This window comes from Lucilia cuprina, chromosome 4 (genome assembly GCF_022045245.1).
Source record: "Lucilia cuprina isolate Lc7/37 chromosome 4, ASM2204524v1, whole genome shotgun sequence".
NCBI classification, from domain to species: domain Eukaryota; kingdom Metazoa; phylum Arthropoda; class Insecta; order Diptera; family Calliphoridae; genus Lucilia; species Lucilia cuprina.
Genome location: NC_060952.1, coordinates 36,314,958 through 36,340,968, shown reverse-complemented (window position 1 = coordinate 36,340,968; position 26,011 = coordinate 36,314,958). Strand labels below are relative to the sequence as shown.

At 30.8% G+C, this 26,011-nt stretch overlaps 5 protein-coding genes across 6 annotated transcripts in view; 3 read left to right on the top strand and 2 right to left on the bottom strand.

Moving 5' to 3' along the window:
* The window catches only part of LOC111677524 (serine-rich adhesin for platelets), a 134,666-nt gene extending 127,090 nt beyond the window's left edge, over nucleotides 1-7,576 (bottom strand). The window contains exon 1 of the mRNA XM_046949394.1: nucleotides 7,283-7,576. The gene's annotated coding sequence lies outside the window, so the exon portion shown is untranslated. The remainder of the gene's footprint in view (nucleotides 1-7,282) is intronic.
* An 11,583-nt stretch (nucleotides 7,577-19,159) lies between these two features.
* LOC111677500 (SRR1-like protein) lies at nucleotides 19,160-20,439 on the top strand. Of its 2 annotated transcripts, XM_046949608.1 has the most exons (3): nucleotides 19,160-19,367; nucleotides 19,447-19,617; nucleotides 19,679-20,439. In XM_046949608.1, exons 2-3 carry the CDS (start codon nucleotides 19,484-19,486, stop codon nucleotides 20,379-20,381), a joined length of 837 nt encoding a protein of 278 aa, XP_046805564.1. In that variant the 5' UTR covers nucleotides 19,160-19,367; nucleotides 19,447-19,483; the 3' UTR covers nucleotides 20,382-20,439. The 2 variants fall into 2 exon arrangements, with proteins under 2 accessions (XP_046805564.1, XP_023294406.2); XM_023438638.2 differs by lacking the exon at nucleotides 19,160-19,367 and having other exon boundaries at nucleotides 19,381-19,617.
* Nucleotides 20,440-20,487: 48 nt separating this feature from the next.
* On the bottom strand, nucleotides 20,488-22,616 carry LOC111677516 (little elongation complex subunit 2). The gene has a single exon (XM_023438653.2). It carries the CDS (start codon nucleotides 22,528-22,530, stop codon nucleotides 20,545-20,547), a length of 1,986 nt encoding a protein of 661 aa, XP_023294421.2. The 5' UTR covers nucleotides 22,531-22,616; the 3' UTR covers nucleotides 20,488-20,544.
* Nucleotides 22,617-22,716: 100 nt separating this feature from the next.
* On the top strand, nucleotides 22,717-24,572 carry LOC111677499 (THO complex protein 7). Its single transcript, XM_023438637.2, has 3 exons — nucleotides 22,717-22,870; nucleotides 22,926-23,049; nucleotides 23,746-24,572. Exons 1-3 carry the CDS (start codon nucleotides 22,861-22,863, stop codon nucleotides 24,479-24,481), a joined length of 870 nt encoding a protein of 289 aa, XP_023294405.2. The 5' UTR covers nucleotides 22,717-22,860; the 3' UTR covers nucleotides 24,482-24,572.
* An 82-nt stretch (nucleotides 24,573-24,654) lies between these two features.
* LOC111677542 (protein FMC1 homolog) lies at nucleotides 24,655-25,204 on the top strand. Its single transcript, XM_046949609.1, has 2 exons — nucleotides 24,655-24,730; nucleotides 24,794-25,204. Exon 2 carries the CDS (start codon nucleotides 24,795-24,797, stop codon nucleotides 25,098-25,100), a length of 306 nt encoding a protein of 101 aa, XP_046805565.1. The 5' UTR covers nucleotides 24,655-24,730; nucleotide 24,794; the 3' UTR covers nucleotides 25,101-25,204.
* The last annotated feature ends 807 nt before the right edge of the window (nucleotides 25,205-26,011 follow it).

The window sequence follows — 26,011 nt, the reverse complement described above, 5'->3', positions numbered from 1 at the left end:
GTAATAATAATTTGAATCAAATAAAAAAAAATAAAGCTGTAAGTTTAGTGGTTTCTTTTTTATAAACATATATGTATGTTAAGAATTTTTCGATCTCACTCCTTAGTGTATTGATCAACATATATCTATGGACTAATCGATTGATTATTTTGAGAAACAGGCAATTGATTATACTATGGACTAACCGATTAACCACCCTATAGACTTTTCGATTGACCACTCTATAGACAAGTCTATGGAAAAGTCTATAGTCTAGTCTATGGAATAGTTCTTAGTAAAGGTCGAATTACTATTCTATGGACTGTTCGTTTGACTATTCTATAGACTAGTCGATTGATAATTTCATGGACTACACGATTGACCATTCTATAGACTAGATTGCATATTCTACAACTTTGTCGATTGACCACTCTATAGTCTATAAACTAATCTGTTAATTAATCTATTGGCTCTTCTATTACGAATAACAAGCCTCTAGATTAGTCTAGTTGATTTGTTAATCTTTGGACCAGTCGTTCTACTATTCTTAGGTCTATTCTATGAACTAGTCGATTAACCACTCAATAGACTTCTCGATTGATTACATTATATACTTGTCTATGGAATAGTCTATAGAGTCGATTGGCTGACGACAAGACGATTGATCACGCTAAAAAATAATCTAGTAGATTGGTTATTCATTGGAACAGTTGATTTACTATTCAGTATATGGTCCGTTGACTATTCTATATACTATTCGATTGACAATTTAATGGACTATAGGACTTATTATTCCATAGATCAGTCGATGACATAATATACAAACTAGCCGATTGACCACTCTTTAGACAGTCTATGAACTAATCTGTTAATTAATCGATTGGCTCTTCTATTGTCTAACGACAAGCCGGTTGATCTGCCTATAAATTAGTCTAGGCGATTGGTTAATCCTTGGACCAGACGATATACTATTCTAAGGACTATTCTATAGACTAGTCGATTGACAACTCCATGTACTAGACGATTGACTTTGATATGGACCAATCAATTATCTATTCTATGGACTAGTCGATTGATCATTTTATGGACCAGATGATTGAATATACTATAGATTAACCGAATAACCACATTATATACTAGTCATTCGACCACTCTATAGGCTACTCTATGAACTAAACTATTGATATCTCGATTGACAAATCAATTGGCTATTCTATTGTCTAAGGACTGACAATAGAATAGAATAACACTTGGAACTGTCGATTTACTATTCAATGGATTATTATATAGACTAATCCATTGACAATTCCTTTCTATGGACTAGTCGATAGACAATTTCATAGACTAGACGATTAACTATTCTATTAACCAATCGATTAACTATTCTATGGACTAGTCGATTAACTATTATAAGGACCAGACGATTAAATATACTATGAATTCACCGAATGACCACACTGTAGACTCGTCATTTGACTAGTCTATGAGCTAACCTATTAACTAATCGTTTAGCTGTTGTTTGGACGATCGACAAGTCTATTGATCAATCTACGAACTAAAAATATCAAATTATTCGAAAATAGTTATATTTTCTTTAACTAAACAAAGTGTTAATTTATTTTTAACGACTATACTTATAATTATCATCTTCACTTTAATAAATGCTTTCCAATTAAGGAATTTTTTTAACCACTCTTCCTGTCATATTCAGACAATTCTCAGCTTCAAAAACAGAATTATTGCCCATTTACTTTTTATATAATTTTTTTTTAAAAAATTTCATAATATTTAATTATTTCCTTTAATGTTTATAGAAAAGAAAAGTTAACAATAAATTCCTTTAAAATTGTTTTTTTAAGACTTAAATAATTTTAAAACCCTGTGCGTGACTCTTAAACTTTAAAACCCAACACAATAGTCAAAAATTACAAGAAATAGGAAAGTGTTTTTTTTTATTAAAATTTTAAACAATAGAAAAAATGTTAATTAAATATTTTAAAAGTATTTCCTTGAAAAAAATTACAGAAATTAAAATATTGTTTTTAGAAAACAATAGTTAAAGTTAAATTGAAGTTAAATTTTATTATTATTTTAGCTAAGTGTTTTAGTTTTTCACTAAAAATTAAAATAATTTTTTTTATTTTTGTGAAAGTGTTGAAAGATTTTTAATTTTTATTTCTGCTTAAAAACAGGCGAAACTTTACAAGTTTTCATGCAAAGAAAAAAAACCAACAACATGCGTGTAAATAAAGCATGAAAAATATTAAATTTCTTCTTTTCTTTATTTTTTCTTTATTTATTTACTTTTTTTGTATGGTCAATGAATGACCGACCATTGCAGGCCTTTAGACCAGATCTTCATCAATAGTAGTGTGAGTTATTAAAAAAAAACAACTTTGGTTTTTTTTTTAATTTTCTCATTTCATTTTTTTTAACCATAAAGTAATAAAAAATGTAATGACACTTTAGTTTTTTATTGTTAAAACAATTTTTTTTCTTTTAAATATTTCTTTTATTTTTAGTTTTCATTAAAACTTGTTTATCATCAACTGGTTTTTTCCACTCCATGTTCATCTTTTGGGGAATTTCAAAAATTTCTTTTGCCATTGACAAAATTTTCTTGGAGCGAGTGCATTTTTGTGGCTTGTGTGGTCATATGGATTTGTGGAAAAAATTCAAATTTTTTTATTAATGCATTTCGTTATAATTTCTCTGATGTGTTTTTTAGGTTTGGTTTCAATTATTTTTTTAATTCGAATATAGACCAGACTATAGACTAGACTATAGACTAGACTATAGACTAGACTATAGACTAGACTATAGACTAGACTATAGACTAGACTATAGACTAGACTATAGACTACACTATAGACTAGACTATAGACTAGACTATAGACTAGACTATAGACTACACTATAGACTAGACTATAGACTACACTATAGACTAGACTATAGACTACACTATAGACTAGACTATAGACTAGACTATAGTCTAGTCTAAACTATAAAGTATACTGTATACTTTAGCCTAGACTACAGACTAGACTATAGTCAAGACTACGGACTAAACAGTACTCCACACAATTGAGCACACTATAGTTCAAACTGTAGACTTTACTGTAGTCCTAATTTTATCAAAATTTGTAAAGAAAAAATTTAAATCAAAAAGTTGATATTTAATTTTGTCACTCACTGTATTTAGCTGTATGACAAATATGCTCATTTATGGTGACGTTTCAGCAAAGACAAGAAAAAAATCAAAGTTACTTTTAAAACAAAACAAAAAATTATATCGAAATAAAATTATAAATGATCTAATTGTCTATCGAACAAGTACATTTTGTACATATTTCTATAATTTACCGCATTTTAAAATCTACAGACACATGGGAATAAAATAAATATATAAAAAATAAATACACCTACTGCTAATTAACCATGTCTACTGTCATTTTAAATGCCAATAGTTACTGTATAAATTAACTGTATAAATTATTTGAAATAAAAAGAAAAAAACCATGAAACACGACTTTTTATTTATTTATTGATTTTTTTCTTCTATATATTTTTTTTTAATTGACAACTTAAGTTTAGTCATCTTAATGTACAAAATCAAATCAAATATACAATAAATTTTATTCGCAATAAATATAAAAAATAAAACGGAAATCAATAACTATTTAGTGTCGACTTGATGTTACACAAAGTAGAATTTTTTGCTTAAATAAGACGAGTCTTCAAAAAAGAAAATCAAATTAAATTATTTAGCGGAATAAAAAGAACTGAGTTGGACAGACTGACAAGTGGTATGTGATGATAATCCATATTTCAAGGTCTGACTTCCTTATAGAGCAATTAAAAGTTTGTTTTGAAAGAAAACAATATTATTATTAAATTTATTTGTTATTTTGGTGGAAAAAAAATCAAAAGTTTATTTACTTTTCTTTGTGTTCAAAAGTCAATACAAGACGTCAGTGATCAATGACTTGTTGATTTCTATTGATTTTTTTCTTCAAAAATAAAAAACTTTAAAGAAAAGTTTATTAAACCTGTATATAGTTTTTTTACAATTTTAAAGTCTCTAAGCATTTTGAAAAAGTTAACAACTAAAGTAAAATTGAAAGTGTTTAAATTAAAGCGGATTTAAATTGCGTTTTATAAAAAAAAAATTGTATAAAAACTTGCTTTTAAAACCCCAAATGTTTGTATTATTTTGTAACAATTCACCTAATTTTTTTCTTTTTATATGAACAAAAATAAGACAATTTTCCGCTTTATGATTAAGTGACATGTTGTAATCATTTTGCAATGCAAAACCCAATTTTGGTTAAAGTAAAAATATCTTTTTGTGCCAAACACATTTGTTATTTCAAATATGTATTTTTTTGGGATAATCAAATTAAATAAAAAATAATGCTTAACAATTTGCTTTAAATGCAGTTGCTATTAAAAAAAATTACAAAATTGTATTTTGGGTTTTAATCATTTAAGCCTTGATTATGACAAGTTTAATAAATTAAAATAATTATAAATTAATTTACTTAAGAGGGCTAATATTAAAAGTTTTAAGCTCTTTAATAAAAAAAATTCAAGCTTAATCACAGTTTAAGTAATTCCAAGGTTTTAATTAAACAGTTTATCATTGTTTTGTATAAACAAATTTTCACTAAAAATTCTCTCATAATAAACAATATTAGACTTAAATTTTAAAAAAGAAATGTATTCCTTCGACTATGACCGATCTATATACGTCTAAAGATCTGAAAAGTTGTGCCAGACACTTGAATTTAACCTAGGAAAACTTTAGTTCCGCAACTAGTCCTAGAACACATGATTATACACTGAATTTTAGGGGAAAATTTTTCGTAATAACTTTTTCATAATATTTACGAAAGTTTCGTATATAATATGAAATGTTTGTTAATCTAACCCTTTTTTTTAAAAAATTAAAAAAGTATTTCGTAAAGTGGCCTCCGGTAGGTTAGTGTTTAATGTTCTAGTCTGGTAGACCGGAGTTGGTGGGTTCGATTCTTACCTGAGACACTGGTTAAGGAGCGCACAACAGGCCCGATAGAGGCCTAGGTGTATTTCTTCGGATTTGAAACAAACATTTCGTAAAATATATGATTTTTTTCTTTAATTATTTTGCACAATATTAAAAATTGTACGAAAAATTTCGTATATATTACGAAAAAATTTCGTGGAGCGAAAACACGAAGCATTTGGCACAATGTTTTATATTTAGGAATGATTATTTTCATCATAGCCAGTATGTACCAAAATAAACCGGTAACAAAACCAATAATTTCTTTACGAAACTTCGAAACAGATGAATCGTTATAGTGTCGCATATTTTTTATATGGAACGTTTCGGGAACTAGTTTATTAATCAATGAATTCGTCACTAGTTCTTTTTTTCAGCGATTTTTGTTTAAAATTTTTAAAGAAATCAACAATTTTAAGAAAGTTTAGGTAAGAATGATAGCCATTTAAATATATGAGTGGCTCACATGGGTTTACCCAGTTGCGGTCCCGTTATGATGCCTTAGTGGCCTTAAAATAAATGTAAGTATTACTCTCTACTTCCAGATTTAAACCAGCCGGTTTGATTCACAAATTTAACGATATTTCTAAGACATCGCAGATAGCTTATCAAAACACGAAAGAGTAGCATAGCCGAAATCTACATTCCCAACTTTCGTTAAATGATATGCTATAGCAGAGAAGGTAAGGTATGGTTTCCTTTTCCTCCCTGTTGTAGTCATTATATTCAAAACTCATTTTGCTGGCGTTAATGCCAATTGTACAGTGTCTCGTTATGACTGATACCAGCGTTTTTATCTGTTTCCTGCGAAAACTTAATAATAACCTTGACCTGGGAACATTATATAAAGGCCAAATTGACCTCAAAATAATATAGGTGTTTTCACACAAACATCTGATTTGAGCCATTTCATATAGTTCAATCTAAACCTGAGACTTAGAGTAAACACGACGATTTCGTCTTCCCCTCTCATCGCTTTATTTCTGACAAGTTCGTTAGCTATACAGTTTCCCCAAAAATTGCCATGTGCAGAGACCCATATTAGTCTTATTCTAGAATATCTCGCTGTATCACTCAAAGATACCCGGCATACTTCGGTTAAACGAGATGTTATAAAGACATCCTCTAGATTTCTGACCGCAGCTTTGATGTCCTCATATATACATAAATATACCACCCGATATTTAAAACTACCTTAGTCAGTTGGCAACTCGTTTAATAGCTGATATCTCTGCTTGTAAAACACCATTAGTTAAGTTTGACTTGGATGATTATTTATTCCTTTTAGAAATTTGGTTTATAGAACTTTTCTGTATGCTTTTCAGAAGAGGGTCTCTGGTCAATCGTTGGACGAACTATTCGACAAAGTGATTAATTTCAAATAACAAATTTTGTGTTGTATATCTCTTCACTTATGTCTTGACGTATTATTAAGAAAAAAAGTGATGTCCGTAAGAGGGCTTAGGGTCTGACTTTAAAGTTAATTATGAAATTTTAAAGTCATTTTCTGATCTTATATGTTTGAGCCGGGGTCAAATGTGAACCGATTGTTTCAATAACAAATAATAGAGAATATTCCTACTCAATAGAGTAGTTGTTACTTTCGTTTTTTGTGACAGATTGGATCGTGTTGACATCTAATAAAGACCCAGAATACATATATGCTTGTATATGTATATGCTTTTATGGGTTTTAAAAAACTGTTCATGGATGATCATTGTACGAAATCTTCAGAATTTTACAAAGTGATTCATTTAAAATAACTAATAATATTTATCGAATTTCTCTTGATATATATCTTGACTTTTAAACGTATTATTGAAAATAAAATAAGATGTAAGATGGCTTAGATCGATCCTTTTTTAAATCGATAGAAATACTTTATTCATTAAAGGGTTTTCATATAAGATTACTCACTCTAATTTTATTTTTAAGCTGATCTTAAATTTAAGCTAAGGGTCAAATGTGGACCGATTTTAGACCCATTTTTAATATTAAGTAAACAACATTAATATTACATATGTATTTGTTACAATCCAGTTATATCCATTACAGCTCCATTGTATATTCGCCACACTGATAGGTGAGGAATGGCTAGATCATTTTAGAATCTAATAAGGGGCCAGAATGTATATACTTTCCATGTGTTCAAAAAATCTATTTCTATTATCTATTTACTTTTAAAGAAATGTCGTCTTTATATTCTCTCAGTGTATTTAAGAACGTATGTATTTTTTAAAAAATATATGTTTTGCTTACCTTTTAGATTATTTTACTAAAGTGTCGTATTGAAGCAAAAGTGAAAAGGTGGACACAAAATGGGCATAAATAAGAAACAAAAACGTAGTAAAATAAACCCAAATATAATCAGTTGTTATCCAAGTGTTATTTGAAACTCTGGAAGCTTGTGTATTCTGGAGACATTCACATTCAAAAATAATTTAACGATTTTTGTCAAAACACTCACGAAAATCAAAATAATATCGAATTATGCAAATTTAGGCATAAATTTTAAATTCAATTTTTTATTATTTTTTCTTTTGTTTTTTAAAACGTATTTTATTTTATTGTTGTTGTTGTTGTTATTAACTTTAGTATTTTTGTAAAAGAATTTGTTTTTAAATAATAACGGTTATTTCATTTTATCATTAAAACAAATTAACACTTGTTTTTTTGTTATAGGTAGGTATATCGATTTTTATAGAAATTAAAATTGTTGTTATTGTTGATGAGTAAATAATGTAAATCGATTTGATTTTAAAATATTCAGTTTAAAATCATTATTTTATTTGATTTTGTTGGGTTTTTTCGTAATTGTATTAGTTAACAAGAATTGCTTATGATTCACTTTTTTTATTTTTATAATCAAAAGAATTTTCTATTTATTTTAATAATTTATTTTAAAATTTTTTTAATATTTTTTATAATTTTTTTTTTTAATTCTTGTTTTCATATGATTTTATTTTTTAGAAAGTGGGTTAATTTATTTAGTACACAAATTGATTTTATTTATTTAGATTTTTTTGTTCAGTTAAGTTATAGCTATTTAGCTTTTTGTGCATAAATTTTTTGTTTTAGTAACAAATTAGTTTATTTTTCTCTTATTTTTTTAACTTTCAATCACAAGTTATTTAGTTTTAGAATTTTAAATAAATTTATTCAAACACCTTTAATATATAGATTTTTTAAATTAATTTTATTTGTTAAAGAAATTCACTGATCTTTCATTTATTTATTTAACAAAGCAGCTACACACTCCAAAAAAGAAACAACTTTTTCTTTTTTACTTAACTTGTCTGTTTTACTGGTTTTGTTGTAAATTTAAACAAAAAAACAAATATTTAACGATCATTCGAAATTTCTTTTTAAATGAAAATTTTGCGATTTCTTTCTTCTATTTTGGATTTTTCTCCGTTTTTGACGTTTAAACTCCACAACTTTATGCTCACAACTGATCGTTCGTTCGCCACTAACTGCCAAGACGTTTGCAGTGACTGGCACACACAACTCACTAAAATCAAAAATTTTATCCACTTGGAGAAAAATAAATAAATACAAAACAGACAATACACCAAAGAAGAAGAAATCAAAGAAAAAATAAAAACACCTCGTAAGTGGATAAAACGTGTTTGTGGCCCCAAAAAAAATGATCCACTTCACCTTATATGAAGAAATCTCAGAGAAAGAGCACACACTCACTAATGCTCTCTTTTTAATGTTGAGAGCAGTGTAGTCAATTGAAAATGTTTAAGAAAACGCCTAATTGAGTTATTCTTTCAAATAAATATTTCACAAATCTTTACTAATATGTATGTATCCGATCCAAGAAATAGCTCAGTTGATTTCGAATGATATCTTTGTATTTAGAATCTATACCAAATAGACACTGAATCTATATCAAATAGACAATGATGTCATATGTATCTCAAAAATATTTCGTGATCAACAACAAAGAGAGCAACAAGGAGTCCTATGACTTTGTAAAGTGAGACATAAGGTACTTGAGCTTTTTACATCTGTAAGAGATCTTAAGACATTATATAGTCGAGCTGAGATAAATCTGAATAGGAAAGTTCTAAAAGGACCTAATTTTTGACGTATGGGAGATGATATTTATATTCCTAGCTTTAGAGATCCGTTGCGTAACTTCCGAGATGCTAAAAAATCTGTGATAAAAATCAAACACATTTGACAATTCACGAGTACAGAGGCAAGTATCTGGTATTATATACACATGACTCTAACCTATTTAAAACGCTTAGCTCCATAGTCAGTTCTCTGTATATTAAATGTTGTCTGTATATTATATGTTTTTTTCTATCAAATCCTTTGATAACATATTATCTCTGGTTCAAGCCCGGGTCAAATCATTCCAAGAAAACGCTGAAGATACTTTTGATAAAAACAGTTTAAAGACCCGGCAGACAAGAGGTTCTGGTAGCACATTTGTCCCATTCAAATCTTGTGATAACATATTGTCTCTGGCGCAAGCTCAGGTCAAATCATTTAAAGAAAACGCTGAGGATACTTTTGATAACAACAGTTTATAGACTTGGCAGACTAGAGGTTGTGGTAGCATATTTTTTCCCCTGGATTATAATCACACCAAGAAAGGAAATGTTTATCAATATAACATGTTCTGAGGGTGGGCAGCAAACTACAAAAAATTTTAATATCAAATAAAGTTATCTAGGCGTAATCTTGGACCGAAAGGATAACAACAACAAATTTGGAAGAAACTACCATTATTCCTTCATAGCATTGATACTGACAAATGGTTTACTGCTACGATCCTCCCGGGGTCATCTTGATAAAATCTCCATTGCAATATCCCGGGGAAAAGGGGTGCAACCAATAACTCTAGACTCCCGCACTATAAACTGGTAATGATCCTAGGCCTTTCCTATGAATTATTTGGAATAGGGTCGAACCATAGCGTTGCCCACAAGTTTATAACCAAATTCGCAGAAAGGGACAGTTTGATTTCATTCACGTTGAAGTAATTGAGAGCGGTACAAAGCACAGGATAGGCTGTGAAACAAAATGTCGAGAATGTGTTGATAATGCATAATAATCAGATTGATCATTAAAATGAGAAGTCGATTGTTGAACAGGATGTATCTGACGGAAGAGATGAATGGCTGGCGTAGGAAGAGATGCAAGTTTTATGGAGATGGATAGAGTTGAGAAGGTTAAAGAGTTCATAAGAACGAATGGGTGTAGATGATGGTTTGGTGTTTTGTTGAATACTTCAGATGGTTTATAATCGGTGGAGTGGTGGATGTTTAATATTTGTATAATCTTAAATTTTCGTTCATGGTTAGGTGTATTTGAGGTTTACTCCAATCGAGCATAGCATAGAGCAGTCATGTTATTATCGTGTCCCTGATTCGATCCGTCAATATGTGCCTAGGTGCGGTTCTGATTCAACAAAGCCATCTCATTAATGTGGTTGGGCGTTCTTTAAGAGGTTAAGGAATGTACTGGAGATAGTCATTCGATGATGAAGATTGCATTTCAAATAATTCCATGCTTAAATGACATCATACGTGTGGTTAGATACCTGATCTTGGGATTTTCTTCATTTCTTAAGACCAGTAATTGTTTTTTTACCTTATTGGGGTAGGCATTAGAATTGATTCCATGCTGCCTGCCATTCAGTGGTTGAAAAAGACCTGTGTAAATTAAGGCCTCCAAGACAGGTGTCCAAGTTAAGTACATTAACATTCTTACTGCTACAATATCGGACATGTTCATTAAAAATAATACTACTTATTTTTATCAATTTGGATGGATCCAAGTTTAGTAATAGCTATGCATTAGTAGGGGTATTATAAGATGAAGAATTGAAACGTTTAAAACTGATTCCAACATCTCTTGATCAGATGATGCCAAACTAAACAATTTGAATCAATAGATTTTGTTATTCCTACATCGGTTTAATCGATAAGTACATGTCATTGATTCATAGATCACCTAGGCGAGGCTTTAAAATATGATCCCTATACAATAACAAACTGGAACTATAAAATGTTGAATGATATACGAAGGAGTTCTAAATTTAAGTATAATCCAAATATCACTGGGCCATTACAAACATTAAAACGATAAATATGAACTTATTTTAAATTAGAGGCTTAGTAGAACCTGTTGTTAAAAATCCATTGAGAATCTTTCGACTAATTTCTTAAGATCGGCTAAAAATTATGTAGTAAATAAAGCTAAAAAATCACATAAAATAAACTTGTTTAATTTAAAGTCATTTAAAACATGTAACATGATTTAAACAAACTCAATATAGGGTAGAAGGGGGATCATTCGCCATAGGGGCACATCTGTCAATGCGAATAACATGAAAACCGAGTAATCGATTTTATCGCATTATTAACGTTTGTTTTCGTTTATCGATTATCTATCATCCCCGAAAATATTAAACATTAACTTTACATATGATGGGAGGCAGACATGATTAATTGTTTTTCAAAGGGCTGTGAAAATATTTCACTGTGTGAACTTTTTGTGCTAACTTTTTTAGTTTTTGTGATAAAGAACATATATTAGAATGTCAATAATAGTGAACAATAAAACATAATAAAATTTTCGATAATATAATTTGAAGCCCGAAAAAATTTAAACTAAACCCTAGAACTGCCCGTGGAGCACATGCGCCAAATATATGTAATGCTTGTGATGTAGAACAAAATTTAGTTAAAATATAGAAAAAATCAGTAATAATTTGTTTTTATTTTTTTGTTAAGTTTTGTGAAATAAAAAATAAATATCTGATTTATTATACTTTGTTTAATGAATTGAGGTATAAAACAACAAAATAACTTTTTATTTTTGTAGTTTTTTCCTTTATTTTACTAATGACAAATCTGCCCCATCTCCTTAGCGCATTTACCCCATGGATGGGGCGGTATCGCCGTTTTTGGTCAGTGCGGAAAAGTTAAAAAAATATGTACATGAGGATGACTTAAGAAAAATTGAAAGGAATAAAACTAAAGCCAACATATCTAAGTATCCGAACCAAGAATATAAGAATATGTATTGTGGTTTTAATTTGAGGCCGCCTCAAAAAAAGTGGCGTATAATGCTAATGCTTTCAGGTCCCATAGGTAGGAAATCGAATCGTATGATTCGAAAAGTTAAAAAAATATGTACATGAGGATGACTTAAGAAAAATTGAAAGGAATAAAACTAAAGCCAACATATCTAAGTATCCGAACCAAGAATATAAGAATATGTATTGTGGTTTTAATTTGAGGCCGCCTCAAAAAAAGTGGCGTATAGTCCCCCTTCTACCCTACGTATCCTCCGGAACACTAATGCTTTCAGGTCCCATAGGTAGGAAATCGAATCATATGATTATTTCTTTAACTCTAACTACATTCATTCTTATGTTATTACTTTAACATCACTTCGTTTTTGAATTAAGTTAAGAACTTACTTCATAATAGTTATAACAGAAAAAGCACTAAATTGTTAACACTGAACGCCTCTCTTTTTTTTACTTTTTAAAAAATATAAAATTTTATCCGTTATATTTTATGACTCTTTATGAATTGTGGTGAGCTCTTTCTAAATTCAAAAATTATTTCCACTTTTTCTTGTGAGTTCTTTAACATTGTTGCGTGCTGTCTCTTTTGTAATTGTTACATCCATCGATCCAATACAGATGAGCTCTGTTTATACACTAGAAATATTTCTTTAAGTTAAACTTAATGATGAGATGACCGTTCATAAATGTTTATACTTTATTTTGAGCAACCACCACCAAAACAATCAATCGACAGATACCTAGTACACTTACATATTTTACTACTTACTTCACTAAAGTTAAGTATTTTTGTTATTGTTCTCATTACATTACTTAAGAAGTGCCGTCGTGTAACGAGGAGTGTGAGGCGATGAGGGGTCTCCCGAATAAAAAAAATTTGTGTAATTGAAATACGGTAAAAACTTTAAGTGTTTTTTTATGTTTCTCTCTCTATCTTTCTCTCTAATTACGCTCTTTTGCTGAAATATTATTATTTATTCATTAAAATTTCATTCTTGAGTCTTTATGTTTTTCTAAATGAATGTGCATTGTGGATGAAATTCGAAATGCATCTATGATTGTAATAAGATTTAAAAAAAACCGCTTCAACCGTTTAATGAAGAAGAAATGTTGAAAATAGTAAATGGAAATGAAGTCATATTTTTACGATTTCTTATTTTTTTATTGAATATTTGTTCTACTTTTATGTGATTTATTTCATAATATTTTATTGCAAATTGCGGAATTTTTATTAGAAGTCTGTTAAATGTTAGTGCATCTAATGCTTTCATCACATATACATACTACATGTATGTTTGTATCTGTGGTCAACAGTTTTAGGAATACAAATTTATGATCCAAAATTGTGTTAGTCTATGTCTATGCTAACCGAAGTTTGAAAAACCTGTTACATTTCGCAAATATAATATTTGAATTATAAAGATTTGGAATTGTTATTGACAGTTTCTGTTACCGAAATCAGTTGCTATTTAGTCGCTAATGCTAAATGTATATAATGAGTAGCATCCACTTTAATTATATTAAAGATAATTCTCAAGAACACGGTGAATAAATTTTTTTACACTTTTAGACCCAAGACCACTTGAAAAAGTTTTAACCAATAGCGAGATCACTCAGTTCAAATTTGGTCCACTGTAATACCCATTTACTGGGCGGTTGTCTGATGTAAAGCACATGACAAAAACTCATGTCATATCAATCCTTATAACAGGAGCACTGAGAACAACATCCAACAAATCTCTATTAGCTGGCTGCCTACTAATCTGGCAGCCAGGAAACTGGCACTTAGCACTGCCCTCAGACTCAATGCTATAGATACATGGACATATAGAGGAGTCATCTTTTCTACCAGTTAATATTGACTACTGCACAACCAAATCTTTGCTCCACAGAGATTTCTGCTGCACTATCTCCGAAAACTCTGCTTCCCAAGAATCCCCCCAGTATGTACAGACGGTTCTAAGAAAGGGGAACGAGTAGGATATTTGAATACAGAATAATTGTAGTCTACAACAGGCTGTACTATTGGTGTATACACTACATCCAAACTAGTCCAGGAATGCTGTGCATCCTTAAAAATCGTGAACAAATGTGTACGGGGACACGAGGATTTGATTGGTATCTGTGTTGCTGATGAATTAGTGAAAATAGGAGCCTCAATGTCCGAAAGGGATACATCCAAACTAGTCCAGGAATGCCGGGCATCCTTAAACAGGATGGCGAGACATTCAAAATCGTGAACAAATGCGTATGGGGACATGAGGATTTGATTGGTAACTGTGTTGCTGATGAATTAGCGAAAATAGGGGCCTTAATGTTCAATAGGGACATAGACATCTTTTGCGGCATACCGCTAAAATCTTGTAAAAATCAAATAGAAAAAAAGTTTTATGAATTCTCCCAGACAAGATGGTATAATTAACCTACTTGTATCAACACCAAGTTTGGACTGTAATTGCACGTCATATCTACTGCAACTAAACCGTCCTCACATCAGCAATCATGTCACTGTCATCACGGGACAAAGCTCATATGGTAACCATGCAAGAAGACTTGGTATACCCCACAACAACATCTATAGAAGTTGTCAAGGCGAGGAAGAATCTATTGAACATCTTCTCTGTCAATGCCCTGCGCTAGCATACATCTATTTGACAAATCTATCGGAAATATCCAGGCTAAGATTGGATAATATTAATGCCATTATCAGGCACCGTAATTGATTTTTAAGACCACCAAGCCTTGGTCAAGCATTTATTAATCCACGAGGACAAAACCTCCTCTACTTCTATCTCAATTCATCATTACTCTCAGTGTTTCTCTGCACCTTACTCTACACCTCTTTTATGACTCAATTCTAAAACTACTTTTTTATTTCTATTATCTTTGCGATATCGCCCAAGTGTGCGTCTTTGCAGCCTGAATATTTAAAACTATTCCTCCATAAATTTTATATTTTAATTTCATTGATCCTGCAATTATAGATGCATTATATTTTTGCATGCGTTAGGCATTCGAGAAGATGATATTCCCGAATGCCCAACAGAAATACTCAAAAGAGTGTCGCTTTCGTTGGGAAAGGTAGTAAATGAACTAACTAAGTATTATTATCGGCTTTATTACGTATGAGGCGATGGTATGTAATACTATTGAAATATTAATTGTTGATGCCTACAGATTGTGTTCTTAGATGTTTCTGAAAGTCTGTCAACACTAAGCTATACCTCCATGCGAGTAAGAAAATCAAAGACAAGTAATCAACGAGCACGTCATGTAAATTAAAGGTCGCACAGTGGTATAGGAAAAAAAAGAGGGAAATAATTCGGTAACTTCTAAACGGTTAATGCGATTTTAACGAAATTTGGTATGCACAAAGAGGAGGTGTTGTCGAGTTTAGGTTTTGAATTTGGACCTTATAGGCCAAATTCAAATTCCCGGCGGGGGGTCCTCAAATTAGGACACCTCGGCTATGTTAATTTTTTAAAACGATCCTATTTCTTCATTTGAGTTCCGATTTAAAAAAAATTATTTTCATCAATATATGTAACAAATTTAAGAGTTAACCTTATTTGAGGACCCCCCCCCCCGGGCCCCTGGTTGGCCCATAAGGTCCAAATTCAAATCATAAACTCGACAACTCGATTCGTAAGAACAAATCGAATTTATTCTCTTTCGAATTGAAAGACGGAGTAAACCCCGCGTCGTGTTGTAAATGAATTATTAATTTCTAATTTTAAATTGTTTACGAATTGGCTCCATTTTAAATTAATTCCTTTCATAAAAATGAGAATTGAATGAAATTTTAATTAATTCAAATGACTTTTGGTAAAAATTAATGCAATGCATTTCCAATTCAAATGAATTTGCCAAGTGAATTGCAATTTGATTCTAATTCAAATGGTTATGTTAGGTTGATAAGACGATGTATACTACTACACCTAAGCCACAATCGGGCCTGTTGTGCGCTTCTTTATCATGAGAAAAAAGGAACTGAATGAATTATTTTTCTGTGTTCAGAAACTCAGTTTCCTGAACGTAATTTCAGATTTTCACTGTCCTCTCCACATGCTCCAATTTTGCATAGACTTGCTCATTTTGAGATTTTTCGTCTTGCTCTTATCAGGGTCATCCCATAGGATTTTCGTGGTTCTGCCCACGGTTTCATTATTCCAAGAGGTCTTATGGGATTCTCTTACCCATATTTTTAGTTCAGCTTTTGTTACGTAGAATGGTTTTACGTGTGTCAGGTTAACTGTCTCGAGCTCCCTTCCCTTAAAAGCTATTACATTCGCTCTTTCGTTACCGCCTACTCCCGAGTGGACTGGTACCCATATTATGTGAACCTTACCTCTCGAAGAGTATTCAGTTAAAGCTTTCCTACAATCTAATAGTTCTATCTCCTAAAATCTCCTAATTGCCTTCTGGCTGTCGCTAAATATATTAAGCGCTGTGGGCGGCATATTTATTCTTCACTTTTTATGATAATAATATCTAAAGTGTAGTATTACTAACAAAGTAAATTGTTTCAATCAATTCAAATGAGTTGGAAATGAATCGCAAATTCCTTTTTCTAATTCATTTGAATTAATTCAAAATCAACTCGATTCAAATGAATTACAATTCATTTATCAAATTCTTTTGAGTTGGAAATGTATTACAATTTATTTTTATCAAATTCATATATGAATTTACTCAAACTTCATTCAATTTATTTTTTTATGTAAAAAGGATCAAATTCAAAATTTTCTAATTCTGTTCACAAATAATTCACGAATTGATTTAAACACGAATAATACATTTACAGCTCTGTTGGAGAACTTTCTAATCTAAGGAACATAACAGCAAACTAGCTAAAAAGAACTCATACTTTAAATTTTAATATACAACATTAAAACCAACATATTATCTTTTAAAAAATTCCTATATTTTCTCAATATAATGACAAGATATAATCAATCGTATGCATTTAAAAAAGAAGTCATCAAATAACATCTTTAAAAAAATAAATTTACAGAACATAAAACTTAAGGAACCAATAAATGTCAAACACATCAACACATTTGCAGCGCACATCAAACAGAACTTATGGATATAATCGAATCGTCTATTAAATTCTCTAGATTGTCGTCACTTATATCATTAATGCAAATAATACTATCTTCATCAAAGGTCACAACAGTGCTGACATTATCATCCGATAAATAACCACTAGAATTAAAAGAACTGTAAGTAAAATCATTATTAGAAAATATTTTATTTTAAACATTTATAAAATGAATACTTACGTTTCATTGGCAAAAACAATATTATTGCGTGGTTGCTCCATTATACTTTTTCTTTATTTGTTTAGATTTCTTTGTTTAAATTTCACTTTAGATATTTATGTGTCTTTCTGTCGAAATGTTGGAAATGTTTCTGACAGCTTTTCCGTTTTGTACCTTGAGTATTTATAGTGTTGAAAATTTTTTCAAAATTTTCGATTATTTGGTTACAGGTAGCGAAAATGTAACAGGTAGAATGTAATTTATGTATTTTGTTGTAGGGAATGGAAATTCTTAATGATTTTATGATCCCGCGAACTAAACTTGTGATTTTAGGAAATTTTGAATTTATGCGGATTAAGTGTAAATATTAAGCCGCATATTTGTATTTGCTAAGTGATCAAGGTTAACGATTTGTATGAGATAAAATATATTGTAAGAAAAATCTAGAATTACATTCGAACTATCCTAGTTTTTTGATAAATGAGATAACACGAATGATTCCGAAACAATGCTAAAGAAGTCATATGAACATATCATGATAGTAAATTTGTCAAAACTCTAATGGAATTGATCCAGAGTCTGTCCAAAGCTAATAACTATTCGTTTAGAGCACTACCTCCATCAAATTAAGCATATAGTGTGTCTAATAGACTAGTTTTCTTACCTGGTTTCAATATCGAAAACTTTATAAAGAATTGGTTCCAAAGCCGAACGAATGTCGATTCCATAACGCACAAGGCCAATGGTTTATAAACTTTTTTAATAATTCGGTAATTCAGGACTCTCTGCCAAATTAAGCATACATCGTGTCTATTTACGATGATCACATGAAACCAACCAATTGAATTGGTACAATATCTACATAGCCAGGTTATATCCTCTAGGTCCATGAAGATATTCTGTATATAAATTTGAATAAAAAGCGGCTTAACAATAGTTTCTTGTAAATATTCGCCCACCATAGTGTTTGGAGACAACAAGAGCTTCACTGACAGACATCGCGCTCTGGATACCCCCTGAATACGGCAATCAGCTTTCGTCCATTGCCTCATATACCATGTCACCACTAGCCGACCGACCACCACCCGCCTAGTTGACTAGATAGTTATACAATTGCCACTCTCTTCTTCCAGGAGACCATCATGATGCCTCCACTTTCTTGAAAAGAAAGACGTTCTTTATAGACAAATAAATAATTAACACCATTACTTACATTTTTTCAACATCTTCTAGATCGCACAAATATGCCAAATATTAGGGCATTAAACGAAAACATTTTCATCAATTAACACTTGATGTTTCTTTGCACAATGATGACCCTCGGTATAGTAGTATAGCATACAATCTCATTAATTTCAATTGTTAGTAAAAAATTATTTTTTTATTTAAAGAATATCATTTCTGTCATTTTAGATGTTTTTTGCACACACCAACAACAGATTTTTTTGCAAATAAAAAATACAGAAAACAGTTTGGCGCGAAAAATTCTAGCAGAATTTCTTTTCGCAGTCGGCAGAATTGACATCAACTGCACTTCCCCTTTAAAATACACATGTTTGATACCCTAGCCCTTTACGGTATGACATACAAGCAATGTAAAAAGGTGTAGCTCCGGTTGACGTAGACGAAGCTGGTTTGATGTCAACGAAGCTGGTTTGAAGTAGCAGCGACTCGAATTTTAAGCGCGTAAAAACACGAAAATATCTGAGGCGAAGCATAAACATCGAACGTCGTTGTGTAAAGTTTTACAATATCCAAATTTCAATGAGCTGTTTATTATTACTTGCTTAAATGAAAATAAATTAATTTTATATTGTAAAATTCCATAAATTTAGCGAAAATATTCTTTACACTGTACAAAATATAACAAAAATTTCAAGTTGTTTTAAGGAAAAATTTTCATCGGCGACGACTTAGTCTTCTAAGACTTAAAAAACATTGATTTGCCAACTTAAAACAAAAACTTTCATAGCTTCTAGCTTTTATATATAACATACAGAACTGTCAAAACAACTTCAAGGTAAACAACAATAAACACGATATTTTTTGTACATTATTTTTGGAAACATGTAAATATTGTTTTTATTTTTACTAAAAAGTGCAATAAATAAGGAAAAACTCCAAAGAAAATAAAAAATGAATGAAGAATTTTGTAAAGTAACACGCAAAAAATGGATAGCACATCGAGGCTTGCAGCGCAGAACAAGACGAATATCAGATAAAAGTTATGACAAAGATTGTCCCGATGTGGATGTGGACAAATTTGTAAAGTAGGTTTATTTTTGTTATAATACTAAGGAACAGTAACTTTAATTATTTTTTCAATTTAAGAAAACTAGAAGCCACCTGCCTACAAATGCAAGACAGTGATTATTTTGCACAATCATTGGCCACTTTAAAGGAAAGTTTATCTAAATTACAAACTAATAACCAAACAGAAACTCTCAAACGTTTGGTGTGTTTTGGCATTGGACCTTTTACCCGCAACTTCCAAGCTTTACATCAGCTTGCCTTTATACTGTCCCTACAAAAGGAATATCAAATAAAAGAAGCTTTATATTTTGATCCTATATTTCGGCAAAGTGAAAAGGAAATCTTAGAAAAATTCAATTGTTTAGTGATGAGTGAAAATTGTGAAGCCAAATATGAGGCCGACATACAGACCCTATTCTATATGCCACACTGCCCCAACTGTTTGACCAACAATCTGCTATGGAAAAATTGGCAGGGCAAATATTTAAAGAATATTATTTTAATCAATAATAGTTTTGAGAGTTTAGCGTGTAGCAAACCTGAAAGATTGTTACGTTTAGATTCATCTTATATTTTAGATATAATGCCTTATGCTCAAGAACTACCTTTAGAAGATGATTATGAGGTACATAATGTTTTTAATGATCTATCGATTCATATTTTTCCCGAGAGTAATTTACCTGTAAAAGCATCGGAATTTTGGACGGAGAAGGAGGCACCTACGTACAATGATGTAGAAATGATTTATGCAGAAGATTTTGCCAAATTAAGTTTAGAATAAGTTTTTTTTTGTTGCAAATAAAAAAAGAAGATAATGGAAAAATTGTGTTTTTTAGATTTTTTTTCACTAAATGTAAAAAATTAAAGAATTCATTCAAATTATTATCTTTTTATTAAAATTTTTCTTTCTTATTAAAATATCTTCTTCACATGCATATTCTTAATTACATATTTAACATTTTACGATCCAATTCCATTTCCTGCATTAATTCTTTCATTTCATCTTTTTTTGTTTTTATTTCCTCATAGAGACGCTGTCTTCTTCTAGCTCTTTTCATTTGGGTTTTATTCTTTGCAGGTTTCTTTATTTCTTTGACTGGTTGTTTTACTGCTGTTTTCTGCTTTGAGAGATGTCCGCTACTCATAACTTTCTTAGGTTGTGTACGAGGACAGAATGCTGCCGGTAATATACCATGTTGTAAATGCATTAAACTACAAAGATTTTCATTTATTAACAAGAAATTCTGATCTGTCATAAATTGTAAATCCGTCACATCCGTCTGCAGCAGTTGGTGTAGATTTATAGTGTTCTGTGCAATTTCTTGAGAGGGTTTACACAGCATTAGTTTGTCCTTAAATTTGGGATTATAACGCAACATATAATGACCCAAAGGCATGTTGTACAACATTTTTAGAAATTCATATAGATTGTTTAACAATTGTTGGCAATTTATGTGATAAACTAATAAATACTCTTCCAATTTTCTAATACTTAAAGTTTCTTCCAGCAATGCTTGATAATTAGTTGTGTCCAAACGTAAGCAGTGGGTTTTTGTTTTTTGTAAAAGTTTAAGTTTAAACCATTCTTTAAGTAAATCATATTTTGTAAAGATTTCACAACCAAATTTCGCTTTAAATTCTAGTTTTATAGACACATCTTTATTTTCGACAAAAGATTCTATTGAGGTAAATATTTTCAACGGTGCATTATCTTCCAATGTACCCAATTGCCATTTGGTTAAAACTTTTGAAAATTTACAAAGTTTATTAACTTTTGTTGTGGTTTTTTGCATAAATTCTTCTATGGTAGAAATTTTATATTCAGGTGAGTTGTCTACACCCATCTCAGTGTGTAAGTTTTCTTTTTCTTGGGTATTTAATTGTTTAACGGACAACATGCCTTTAATAGCTTGTTCCACTACTTGTTGATAAGTATGCCAACCAGCCTGCCTTGGGGGCAAGGGTTGCTCCATTATTAAATACCTTTTTGTAATACCCTCTAAATTTTCAGTTTCTTTAATATTTAATAACATTTCCATGGGCATATCTACATAATCACCTGCTGTCAACAAAAATAATAAAGATTCCAAAGGTATATAAAATATAGATTTTTCCTCCATTTCATCTTCCAGCAACTTTTCAAATTGAGTTTTTAATTGTTCTTCCAAAGATTCTTTTAAATCTTCGGAATTTATATAAATTTCCTCATATGAACTAATAGAATGTTTTAACTTTTTTATTTCCTGTTTTGTATCATCCTGCCAAAGACATTCTGCTCCAAGTTTAGTAACAATTTCTGGTTGTGTTATTTCTGCTTGTTCATCACTTAAAACATTTTTACACTGTCTCACTTGAGGTAAACCCAAATGGGTATTATAGGATTCTGCTGGATATTTCTTTATAAGTTTAATTACTTTTTGTTTATACCATTTTTGATATAATTCTAGTAATTTACGACAAGGAGCATACATTTGTTCCTTGTTAACTTGACTTAATTCAAAAACATACCTTTGAAAATATTCCTTTTCATTAACTCGTATTTTTTGTAATCTATACCAGTTAAACATGTTCTCCTCGTCCACTTCCAAACACTGTTGTAGAGCGTTTAATACTTTTACTCCCAATTCATGTTGTTTTTCCGTCATCATTGATCTTTTAGGTGAATTGAATTTTTGTGTTTTTTCTTCTTGCGTATGATCATAACACAGCTGGTTTATAGGTTTCTGGGTGCGTGGATCTATTACCGTCACACATGTAATCTTAAGAGTTTGTGCCTTTTCTTCAGGTGTCAAGAAATGTGGATCTATTTCATGGAGTGTTTGAAATAAACAATCTTGTTCGTCTTCGAATGGCTTATCGAAATATGAGTGATTAGGTTGATTGCGGAAAATCGCATTACCTTTATAAGAAAGATAATCGAAATTGGACATTTTTAATTAAATAAATAATAAAAATAAACAATTTTAACAAATTGAAATTAAGTAAACAAATTTAATATTTTCTCTATATAAAAAAGTAAACAAAACAAAAATTATTATCTGACCATATGTTTTAAAGGTATTTCCAGCTTTAATTTTTTTAAAACTATTCGTTAGTTTTTCGCTTTACCAACTGTTATTATATGTCAAAATCATATGTTTGTGCGTGCGTGTGTGTGTTAGAAAAATAAAAACTAAATTTTTGTGGGAATTTACTGTCGATTTTTGTAAATTGTATTATTTTGTAAATATTAATAGAGAATTGCTAAAAATTTTATAAAAATGACTGACGGTTTGTTTTCTTTTAATGATTTAAATTGGAGTTTTATACAATTTGTGTTTTTCAGAGGAAATTATCAAAAAGCGTTTGCTGATTGATGGTGATGGCACCGGCGATGATCGGCGTCTCAATATGCTACTTAAACAATTTCTTAAATGGATGTATTCTAAAAATGATTCGCCGGAAAATAAGTAAGTTTGTTTTTTAATTTCTAGTTCATTGATGTAACAACGGTAAAGATTCTGTATTGTAATGAATCTTGATGAATAGATTTACAAGTTAAAACCAATATTTTTTTAACAAATCAAAAAGTCAATAGAGTGAAATCTGAGACGTAAGATTTCCATTGTAGGGCTACTATTTAAAGTACAGAAATCTACACAATTAAAGTAAATATTTTAAATCACCTAAATTGGTCGATGGAAAGAGTTTTTGCAAATATTGATCATACTAACCTAAAGTTCAAGACCGTTTTTGAAATTCTCCACATCTTATTTAAAAATTGATGGAATTTAGAAATATTAAAAAGAAATAGTTTCCGCAGGGATTTGACTGCTATTTCTGCAAGGTGATGTGCTTGCATTGTATATGGAAATTGTGTTATTTTTTGTTAGAAAGTGTCGATGTAATGACATATTTTTATTTACAAAGTTTTCTGTAAATTTTAGACACAAAATAATCTGAATTAACAATGACAATGTGTAACTATTTTGAATACGATAAGAAATTACTGAAAATAGCAAAACAAACAACTAATATAGCAAAGCTTAAACTGTTCGTTAATTTCAATTCTCTTCATTTTCTCATTAAACTCCATTACAACCATTGATTTTCATTTTCACGGCGACTATTCTCTTAACAACAAAACTATTGCACTTTTTCTTCAGTCAAATTATCTACGATCGTTTAATGGCCCAATTAGCTCAATGTCAGTTTGCAGCCGCCAAAACTGAACGTACAAGTCAAATGATTGATGAGGAATTGGAAAACTATCAAAAACTCTCGAAAACGATAGAGAAAAACATTGAAGTGGCCAAACTTGAATTGGAGGAAAGTAAGAAAGAATTAATTATAGCCAAACAAATACGTAAGAATAAAATGGAATACGATCAATTGGCGAAAGTGATAAAACAACAGCCGGATCGTAAAGAAACCCAAAAACATATAGAATGTTTGCAAAAGGAATTGGCCGAATTAAATGAGAAAAAACTTAAATTGGAGCGTAAATTTGAAAAACGTCAAAAGGATTTCTCGGTTCTAATGTATGCAGTGCGTGAGTTGGAAGCCCAACTGGTGGAGGACAGTTCAAGCGATGATGAGGACAGCAAGTCGGATGAGGATGTGGTGGTGGGATCTGGCAGCAGCAATATTACGACAGCAAATCATCCCATTATCGAAGGTTTGAGTGATGATGAAATGGAGGCTGGCTCTCAGTCTGGTAAAGTTGTACGTCATAGTAGAGGTCTAATGGAAAGAGATGTTAAAGAAGAAGTCGATGATGCCGAAGTTGATGATAACAAAAGCATCAAAGAGCCCATGGATGAAGATGCTGTGCTAGAGTTAAGCATAGATAAAGATGAAAGTGATGTTAAAATGGAGGAAGTAGCTGGTAATGCTACTTGAAAAGGAACAAATAAAAAAATTCATATTAAAAAATATTGTATGCATTTATCTTATAAGTTTTTCATAAATAAAATCTTAAAACAAACAATAACCGCCTTTTTTCTTGTATTAAAAAAACTAACGAGTAAAATAGCAACCCTGAACTCTGTTTCATTTTCATACGTTTGCTTTGACAACCAGCTGTTTAATATTTGTTTGTGTAACGGTCAGCTGTTGAGAACAAAAAGTAGAATTCACCACTAAAAACAAGTAAGAAAATATTTTTTTTTTATTAATTTTGTTTTAAATTAATAAATCGATTTATATCTCCAGTATGTCAGCTACCAAAACTTTACGTTCTCTACTCCAGGAGTTACGTAGCGCTTCTCCCAATGGCTGCATTAAGAATTCCTTAGCAGCTCGTTATATTTTGGCTCAATACAAGAAATTCTCTACAACCGATCAACAATTATGCAAAGCACGCGATGAGGCCCTATTTTTGGGACAAACTTATCAAACCTATTTATCCAGTTTGCGTAAATACAATGAATTGCATAAGGAATATCATGGTCGTGGTGAAAGGACTGTTAGGGAAACTGCCGATATGGTCGGTTTCAAACTTCCAACTGATCCCAAGTGAATTGGGCTAAGATGCCTATGTGTACTTTGTTTAAAGGAGAATGTTTAATTAGCTTTAGTAGTAAATATTATATTAGTTTAATAAAAAGGTTGCTAAACTAAGAATATCAAGATGGTTTTTGATGAAAGAAGTCTTGTTTGGTCAAGCTGGGATGTCTATTCAAAATTTTATCTGTTACATGCAGATCCTCCAACTTTTAGTAGTTTGTACTTATAACTACTTTAGAAAAACTAATAGAAACTTAAATGATGCATGAAAAATCTTGTAGAGGGTCTCCAATAATGTTTTAGCAACAAATTATTTTTATTAAACTGATATGTTTGTGCATCATTGCAGCGCAGTGGTGCATTCTTGAAAGACCTTTTATAACGTTCTTGTTTGCACATTATGGTTGGACACCATAAGGACCATTGTGATTCTCTTCAATGAGTGAAAATTCAAAACAGAGGCAAAGAATACTACAACAAGACAAGAAAAGAAATAAAAAGATATGTAAAGAGAACAGAATATAAGACAAGTTTTTACCCTAAGGAATAAATAAGAGAGAAAATCCATGGCACACAATAATGCTCAGTCAAATAAGTCACTAATTGCCTTGACAAAACCTAGGAGACTGCGAGGGTTAAGTCCAGCAATTTTATCCAGTATGCCAAAGAAGCTATTACCTAACCATGTCAGCCTAAGATTCTGCATCCTAGAAAATTGGCAAATATTGTCTCTACTTCCTCCTCATTTTTGCATAATTAGTCATTCCCTGACAGCCGGTTCTACGTACCGGAGATGACCCGAATTTTTGCCCCTCCAACAACAATACAATACGACAAACAGTCACATAATGTTCCTAAGGATATTCCTACAATCTGCAACTAGGTGCGACAGTATGACATCCATTAGTTGCAACCGACCCTGGT